We start from the raw sequence: 9344 nt of genomic DNA on the forward strand, positions 1-9344 counted from the left end.
GCCGGGGTGGCTGATCCCATCAGCCCCGTGGAAGGGAGCAGGAGGCAAGAGGCAGCTCCAGCACCGCCTGACAGGAATCTGGGCACCCACTCTGCCTCCGGCAAGGACACAGGACACCGTGCTCCAGCCCTGCAGTCCTGGTGCCCATGCCGAGCCCCCACCTCGCTATTCCCAGAACCAGGACCCCATGCCCCCCTGGCCTGTCCTGGTCTCCAGGCTGGCCAGGAGATGCAGGGCTGAGGGGCTGGTGGCAGTGCAGGGCTGTGGACCGTGTCGGGTCACAGGACGTCCCTCAGGAACCAGCGATTGTTCCCAGAGGCAGAACAATGCCCGGAGAGCTGCCAGGGCACCACGGGCTGCTCCACAGCGCCCGGCCAGGGAGCCACCTCTGCTGCCTCGGCCAGGCCAGCCCCAGGCAGGGTCTCCCGGCCCCTCGCTGCCACCTGTGCCCTACCTGTCCCCCGCAGCAGGAAGTTTCATTGGCTGCTCCTGTCAGCACCGTCGTGCCTCCCCTGAGGCTCATCCAGCAGCAGCTGCCTGCAGGAGGGAGGGGACGGGGGATATTCACGCTCGGATGGAGCACGTCAGGTGCTGGGGCACTGGCCAGGTCATGGGGACCAACCTTCTGCCCCAGGAGGATTTAAAACCCTGCCTGTGCCCAGAGAGGCAGCCCCCACGCTGCCCATCCATGCCATGCGGCTGCTGTCGCTGCTGCTGCTCTTGGGGCTCTGCTGCCTCTGGGCCCGGCTGCTCTCTGCAGGTGAGCACAGGGGGGCACAGGTGGGCACAAGTGAGCACAGGTGGGCACGGGTGGATGTGGGTGGGCACAGGCAGATGTGGGAGCAGTGGGACAGCACTGCAGGAGGGTGTGTGGCCATGGGCACAGGGACCAAAGTGACTGGGGCTTGGCTGCAGCATCCTGCACAGCACTGCTGTCCCCCCCCATCCTTGCATGCTGCAGAAGTGACTGGCAAACCCCCCACAGCTCCCTGGGAGGGGTATCTGGGGTTTCTGGAGCCCTCACCCCCCAGACCCCCACTATGGGGCTGACAGCTGTGCCCTGACATGCTACAAAGTGAGGGCTTGGACACAGATTCCTGTCTTTCCCCAGAATTCACCTAGCCCCCACCTGGACCTGGCCTGAGGACCTGGAGTGTGCAGCCAACCCGCACCAGACAGACAGACAACAGCTGCACAGCCAGACAGCCGGACAGCCAGCCATGGAGGGCTCCATCAGCTGCTGGATGAGCACCCAGCACCCTGATCCCACCTTCAGCTCTGTGCTGACCATCGGGGCCTCCGTGCCCCCCACCTCCCAGTAAACCCAGTCTGTGATGAACACTGGCTGGCTCCTGCTGTTTCTGTCTCCTGGCAAGCCCCTGCCAGCCTCTGTGGGATCTTCAGTCCCCGTGGGAGGGATGGGGTCCCTGTCCTTGCGGCTCATGGTCAAGCTCTGCCATGGCAGCTGCTTTTGGAGGATGCTGGGGGCCTTGGGCATGGAGCAGCTCACCCCAGTGAGCCTCAGGGAGGTGGGGTCACATGGATGTTTCCCTTGCCAGAGCTGCTCTGCAGGTCCCAGGCAGGTCCCAGGCTGGGGCTGTCCCTGGCTGGGGCTGTCCCTGGGGGGTCTCCCATGAGGGACAGAGGCATATCTCTGTGCAGAGGGCCCTGCCAAGCCCATGCTGGGCAGGAACAGATGCCAGAGCTCATTGTACCAGGACAGGGCTGGGGCAGCCACGATGGCTTGGCCATGCCAGGCACTGACCAAGGACAGCTCATCATACCCAGCCAGTGACCAGTGCTGGGTTTATTAGGAAGGAGAAGGTCCTGCTCAAAACACTGCTGGTGCCTGGGACCAGCCCTGGCAGAGTGAGGCAGAGGAGGAGCCTGGGGGCAGCCACTCACTGCGGGCTCCCCTCACCTCACATGTTCCTTGCCTACCCTCCAGCATTGGTGAACAAGTGTAATTGCTGTCACCAGCACCATCAACATCACTGCAATCATCATCACTGGTGTTAAAGAAACGTTTGACAGTAGGCTCTCATCTCCATCAGATAGATTTATTGGCACAGATCGATTATGAAATCAGGTAGCTTGAGCTGGAGCCTCAAAAGAGAGACCCTGAAAAAAGAAATCCCTGGGCAATTATACTCTTATAGTCTAAACTCCCCATCCCTCATGTAACAGTCCAGACCAAGAACATTGTTAGGCTCTGGGGTCTCTTAGCTCTTCATTGCTTCACAGTTTCATTACTAAGTGGTTACCTTGTGGTCACCTTCACACCCTCTGAGGTCAGTTTTGGTTGGGGTTTCAGTGAGTTCTGCAGCCCATGTTGTAATATGGTTGTTACAGTTCATATACCATGATCTATGGGCTGTCCACTCCAACTATTAATTTTTAAATAATATTTAAGCTACAGCTTTGTCTCTTCTAACTATTATTAATGTTCAGATTGTCAGCCCTGGGTTTCACTACGCTCCATCTTTGACTTACACAACACAGCCAGTATGATTCAGATAATGTTCAATTTGCACCTAACAATTCCAGCTACGGATGTCAAACAAGCACTTGGCTACTTTCAAATAATAGAAAATTCTCAACAGTCATGATCATCATAGACATCATCGCTGTCATTGTCACTGTTATCACTGTCATTGTCATCATCCACCATACTGTCATCCTGGTCAGATCCAGGCTTCTTTCCCACATCAAGCTCCTCCTCACTCTCAGCCTTCCCCCCTGGTTTCTCCCCAGATGCCAGCTTCTCACCAGCCACTGGCTTCCCACCAGTCTCTGGCTTCCCTCAAGTCTCCAGCTTTGCTTTTCCCTAGTCTCAATCTTCCCTCATACTGTCTTTTTTTCCCCTGAATTGGATTTCTTCCCAGGGGCATTACTATAAACATTTAGTGAATGTTTATACCCCTGTGGGAGTTTGTTAATGGAATATTGTTCCTTCCCAAGGAAATGCAAATTTCTTTTTATCCTCCTCTTATAAGGGGGGCATAAAGAACACACCCATGGGTGTGTGGCTGTGAAAATCCCATTTCATGCTGCCGCAGAAATTGGGTGTTGTGGTACATTAGTGATGATTGACTCAGGGATTGCAGGTGCTGCACAGAGCACACACACTGCAGCCTCTCGATTTCTGTCAGGGCTAGGGCTGGCATCTGAGCTGAAGGACCATACCCACATGGAGTAATATATGGCCATTCCTCCTGACATAATATTATTGTGCACTCCTGAGATCATTCAGTAGTGTCAACTATCTTCTCCCAGTTCTGCAATACCTTGGCTGAGGGCGTCCCCTTCTTTATGCCAGGTACATTTCTCATCTTTCACAAAACCACAAAACTCAAAACTCGTAGAAGGCAGGACTTGAACCTGCTCTAGATATTTAACACACTACTCAGTCCTTTCTTACTCCAGAGCTCCTGGGTGAAATCACCCACTGCCAGGAATTTGAATGTCTGGAGTTTAGAAGGACTGAAATGGGCAAGTGACTGAGCGTCCCATCTGTGCTGCCAAACTGTTAAAGAAACTTTTGACAGTAAGCTCTTATGTCCATCAGATACATTTATTGGCACAGATCAATCACAAAATCTGGTAGCCCCAGCTGTGTGCCACAAAAGAGGGACCCAGAACCCCCTGGAAATCCCTGGGCAATGATACCCTTACAACCTAAAATACCCATCCCAGTTATCAGCACCATTTTCATAGCTATTGGAGTTATCAGTTTCACTGCTGTTGGAGTCATCATTGCTATTGGAATTGTCATCATCGTCGCCATCATCACCATCATCATCACTGTCATTGTAACGGTCATTGTTGCCATCATCACTATTTTCATTGCTGTTGGAGTCACCATTTTCATTGCTACTGGAATTGTCACCATCATCACCATCATCATCACTGTCGTTGTAACGGTCATTGTTGCCATCATCACCATTTTCATTGCTATTGGAATCGTCCCCGTCATCGCCATCATCACCATCACCATCATCATCACTGTCGCTGTCACTACCATCACTGTCATTGCCATCATGACGCTCATTTTTGTCACCATCATCACCATTGTCATCACTGTGATCGGGGTCATTGACATCATCCTCCTCACTGTCATCCTGGTTAGATCCAGGCTTCTCTCCTGCCCCAGGCTCTCCCTCACTCTCTGGCTTCTCCCCCAGCACAGTTTTCTCTCCAGATGCTGGCTGCCCACCAGCCTCTGGCTTCCCTCCAGCGTCCGGCTTTGCTACAACCTCTGGTTTTTCCCTAGTGTCAGTCTTCGCCCCACATGCTGGTTTTTCCCCTGAACTGGGTTGCTTCCCTGTGTCCAGCTTTCCCAGTGCAGGACTTGCAGCAGCTGCTGGCACAGACCCGTGCAGGAGCTGGTCCTTACCCACCTGCTCCGCACACAACTCCTGCTTCCCACACGAGACGACCTTGCCAGGCTGTGGATCATGTACCACACTGGCCTCTTCCCCAGGGACATGGCTCTTACCCAAAGCGTTTCTGGGCTCCCCTGGTGGTGGCCACCCGGCTGGAGCTGCTCCATGGAACTCTGGAGGAAGGAGAAAGCAGCAGCGTCAGCCCTGCTGTGCTGCCCTCCCACCCTCTGCTCCTACCCAGCAGCCTGGTTTGCCCCAGCTGTGGCTGCCTTCTCCTCTGTACCTTTTCCTGGTGGGTTTTCAGGGCTCTGCCCAACCATTGCTGCCCTCACAGCCGGGGCAACTCGGCCCAAGGGCCACGCTGGTGCCTCCCAGCACGTGGCAGAGTTGTGGTGGGACCAGTGCCTGAGGGGCCCTCCTGGGCACCTCTGCCCCGGGGCCAGCACCCACCTGTGCCTCTGGCTGCATCGGGGAGTCAGGGAGAGATGGCACCGTGCCACAGCACATCCTGGCACTGCAGTGAGCCCCACATGCCAGGGCTCATCCCATCCCGCTCCCACACAGCTTCCCTGGCCCTCACAGGTGGCAACCTGGTACCTGCCAGCACCTGCAAAGCACCTCCGGTGCTTTGGTCCCTTCCAACCCAAACTGTTCTGTGATTCTATGAAAATAAGGAAAAATATTCTTAAGCCCCCGAGAGGCCTGGAGTTCCCACCCGCCCGTACTTGCCTGTGATGGGTGCTGCCTGCAGCTGTGCCCACAGGGCAAGGAGCCCCAGCAGGAGGGTACCTCGTGCCATCCTGCTGCCGAAGTCTATGTCCAGGGCTGTGCCAGGTGGCAATTTAAAGTGCCTCGCAGGCAGCCCGGGTCCAGGAATGGGAGGAGGCAGCTCACAGGTGACTTCAGGAACCTCCCACATTTGGCTGTAATTCTGTTTACTGGAGAGCAACTCCAGCTGCCTCTTTCCACCCACAGCCAAGGCTGGAGCAGGATCCAGAGCTGGCTGCCCGCCGAGTAGGACAGCGCAGGGACTGGAGGAGGGAAGGGGAAACCAGGACTGCACAGAGGCAGATTCTTCACTGCTGCTCTCAAGGGGAATCCCTACCATGACCTTGGTCAACAGCAGTGGCCCCAATGCCAGGCTCTGCCCCAGTGCTGGGCTCTGCTGCAGGCAGGAGCCCACCCGGCCCTGCCACCCCAGACAGAACAAGCACAGGGCAAAAGCACCCACAGCACCCAGAGCTGCCTCCTTCTACACACAAATGCCCTTCATTCAAGGCTGCTGTCTCACATGTGGGACACTCTTTGCAGGTTTTTGCAGGCCCAATAGTCAAGGCTTCATTTGAGCACTGGTCTCTGAGCCATGCCATTCCCAAGCAGAGCGCTCCAGCTCTTTCGGTGTCCCTACTGTCAGTCGCCAGGTCTGGGCACCCAAATGAGCGAGCTGAAAATCTCAGCAAGTTAACACTGTCCCCTGGCCCCATGGTCCTTCTGCTTTGTGGCCTCCCCAAGTGCCCCATTATCACAGGGCAGCCCCATGTGGCCTAGAGTACACAGGGCACAGCGAGAGCTCAGTGTGTCCTTCCCCCAGCGCAATCACAGACTCCACAAGGCGCCCTCCAAGCAGCTTTTGGGAACTCTTGAGCATGGATTGCAGGGTTTAGTGTCCACACATGAGCATCCCAGTAATTTACACATGAGCATTCAATAGCCACATGAATTCATGTGGGAGTGGGCAGTTACTGCACACACAAACACCTTTGCCCAAGCAAAGGTCTGCTCCAATTAAACCGTGCTGCACTAAAATGGACCTCTCTGGAGGAAAAAAATCTCAGGATTTCAATGATGAGAGCTCACCCAAGGCAAGGAGAGCACAGGAACCTGCCTTCAAACTGCCAGCCAAACTGGTGGCTTCACTGGAGACCCACAGTAAGAGTAAATGAAAATTAAATGCACTGCCACACTGCCTTCCCTTTTCTCTGCATCTGATCTCAGAGTAAAGACTTATTTAGTATATTTGAGAGAGCAGATTCATCTTAATTAAGATTCAGTTCTGTGAATGCTAACCTGTTTACACTGTTATTCTCCAGTCACCCAGGAGTGCTAGATGGAATCTGATTTCGCAATTTTTTCCTTCCCTATTTAATTATCTCTTCCTGAGTTACACACAAATCAAAGTGCAATGAATAAGACAGGAGAACTTAAGGACTGGTCTGCCCAGGACACATCAGCACCAAGCATGAATGGGTCAGACTTGCTGGATCAAAAGACAGAGTTTAAATCTGAAACTGTGGGGTGAGTGAAATTAATTGGTTTGAGTTCAACGTTATTTCTATGACTCCAAGCAAGTGCTGGCACTTGACACAAGCACTGGGAAGGCAAAATCGTGCTAAAAGAGCTTTTCACCAACGCTGTGTCAAGGCGATGGAGGGGCAGCATGAGGGAAAGAGCACAGCTCCGCACTGCCAAACCTGTGTGGGAAGAGGGCTTATGGGCAAGAAAAATGCTTTAACTACAGGCCTCCTGCCGTGACTCAAGGCGGATGCAGTTCCTCCGTGAACTGCCCACGTCCACCAGAGTTCCGGTGCCCCACATCTGGCGGCTCCCCGGCGGAACCCGACGGCCCAGTGCTTATCGTGCCTTGCTGTGGCTGTTAATCACTGCCGAGCAGGACGCTCTGCTGACTCCCTTCCACGCACCTGGAAAACCATCTGGAACAACCTGAGGGATCACAGGGCTCCTACCAACCCCGGGACTGCCACAGCGGAGAGATCTGCTGCCGTCCCCACGCTCGCCCGGCAGCTCCTCCTTCCTCTTGGGAACAACAGCGTCATTTTGGCACGTTTCCATTTTAGCAGACCATAATCCTGGATAACGTTTAGGGAACTAATGGAGGAGAGTGTCTGACAAGCAAATGGCTCTGCTGAAATAAATGCCTGAGGACACAGAGGGACAGAGGGGACTACTTCAAAGTCAGCCTGTAAATCAAATGGGAACTTGGGTAACCTCAGCTGTGAACCAGCCATTCATGTCTGGCAGGCATGCACAGGCTGGCGTGTTTTGTCATGTGCACCTACCACACAGATCCATGGAAAAATCACCATTAAAAGTCAGGGACTGGAGGAGACTCCACAAGGCATTTCACCAGTTACAGAATCACAGAATCAACTAGGTTGGAAAAGACCTCTAAGATCGAGTCCAACATAAGACCTGACATCACCTTCTCAACTAGACCATGGCACTAAGTGCCACATCCAGTCTTTTCTTAAACACCTCCAGGGATGGGGACTCCACCACCTCCCTGGGTAGCCCATTTCAATGCCCAATCACCCTTTCCATAAGACACATAAGTCGGTAGAATTTGGCCTGGACATGTGTATGTCACATTTAGGTGATCCCTGACAGATGTTGTTCTGACATGCTCTTAAAAAGACATCCCTCTCCCTGCAAAGGTGGCAACTCTTTCATTGAAAATTTGTTCCAGGATTTAAGTCTTCTTGTTAATTGGAAAGATCTGGCCCAAGTCTCACTTGATTCAAACCAATACAATGACAACTTGTCCACTCACAGTGGGTACAGAGCACAGCCACTCTCATAGGTTAACAGAACCATTCTCCTCACCTTTCCCTGGGAGTTCCTACAGCCACAGTTATTTTTCTTCTCCTCTGGGCAATGTCCAATTTTTGTTGCTAACAATTTGGAGCAACCAAAATAAGCACGCAAGCAGCCCAGTGCTGCTGATAATGAAGTCATGTCGATGCTGATGGTGACTCTGTTGGCCCCACATCCGCCACTGGATTTGTGTAACAGCCTGAGCTCACCCCGGGCTTGTGCAGCCCCGGCCAAAGCGGCAGGAAGGGGATAAGGCAGGAGCCTTTTGCAGCACGTGAGCCATGTGAGTCAGCAGCCTTTGCTCCCACAGCCACTCCAGGCTCCCACAGGAGCCCAGTGTGGTCACTGCTGGGCTGACAGCTCCAGAGGGAGAGTCACACTGAGGGGACACAGCCACAGGCTGCAGTGACGGGTGCTGAGAGACAACAGCAAAGCAACCTCCAGAGGCACCAGCATGTAGTGCCAGCACTGGGATCACAGAACCACAGAATCATTTGGGTTGGAAAAGACCTCTGAGGTCATGGAGTCCAACCTTTGACCAATCGCCTTGTCAAGTAGATCATGGCAACAAGTGCCACGTCCAGTCGCTTCTTGAACAAAAATGAAAAGTGTGTGGGAAGGCCAGTGGGAAGGACATCCCACTTCCCACTGTGGCACGGCTCAGGGCTGCCCCACTGGCACAAAGGACAGGCCAGCACCCGGAGATGGCTGCTGGAACACACCTCCGCTCTGCACAGCAAGACCTCGAGCAGCCTTGGCATCCTGCACTCTGGGAAATCCCCTTTGCTTTGTTTATCTCACCAAATCATCTTGGAATGAGGAAAAACATTACCAGCAAATCAGCAAATGCTTTTTAATGCAAATTGATATCCAGCTGACCCAACAGAAACTCAACCGGGACACAAGGTAAGATGATCTATTAAACAACAGACAAGTTGTTTTGACTATTCTGCACACGTTAAACAAGAGGAGGAAATGTTGGTTTGGGGTGTTTGCTCAGAGAAACAATGAGATGCCAGAAAGATGAGAGGTGGAAAATTACACAAGGAACACAAAGATCATGGAAGGACCAGCATTCACACTCCTGCAGCTGCAAGTATTTGGCTCTCAGGGGCAGGGGCCACGTGTGACCAGTCCACCCGCGACAGGGTGAGTTTAAGGCTTTGGGACTGAGGATTTGGAGCCGACCGTCCATCACCGCACTGATCCGTGAAGCTGCACCTCCTTGGAACGAGGGGTTTCTTTATTGCCGAGCGCTCGGGCACGACCTGGCACCCACGGGCGCGTCCGCGGGGCTGCACAAACCGGGTGCCGAGGCTTAAAACAAGGCGCGAGGAACAAGCAGCG

At 53.7% G+C, this 9344-nt stretch overlaps 1 protein-coding gene across 1 annotated transcript in view; it reads left to right on the top strand.

The window, feature by feature from the left end:
• Positions 1–3662: 3662 nt before the first annotated feature.
• DNTTIP1 (deoxynucleotidyltransferase terminal interacting protein 1) overlaps positions 3663–9344 on the top strand; it is a gene marked incomplete at its 3' end in the record, with an annotated part of 10391 nt that continues 4709 nt past the window's right edge. The window contains exons 1-2 of the mRNA XM_029960418.1: positions 3663–4124; positions 8872–8903. Coding sequence (XP_029816278.1) covers positions 3663–4124; positions 8872–8903 — 494 coding nt within the window. The remainder of the gene's footprint in view (positions 4125–8871; positions 8904–9344) is intronic.

This window comes from Manacus vitellinus, unplaced genomic scaffold (genome assembly GCF_001715985.3).
Source record: "Manacus vitellinus isolate BGI_N305 unplaced genomic scaffold, ASM171598v3 scaffold_26_pilon, whole genome shotgun sequence".
Classification (NCBI taxonomy): domain Eukaryota; kingdom Metazoa; phylum Chordata; class Aves; order Passeriformes; family Pipridae; genus Manacus; species Manacus vitellinus.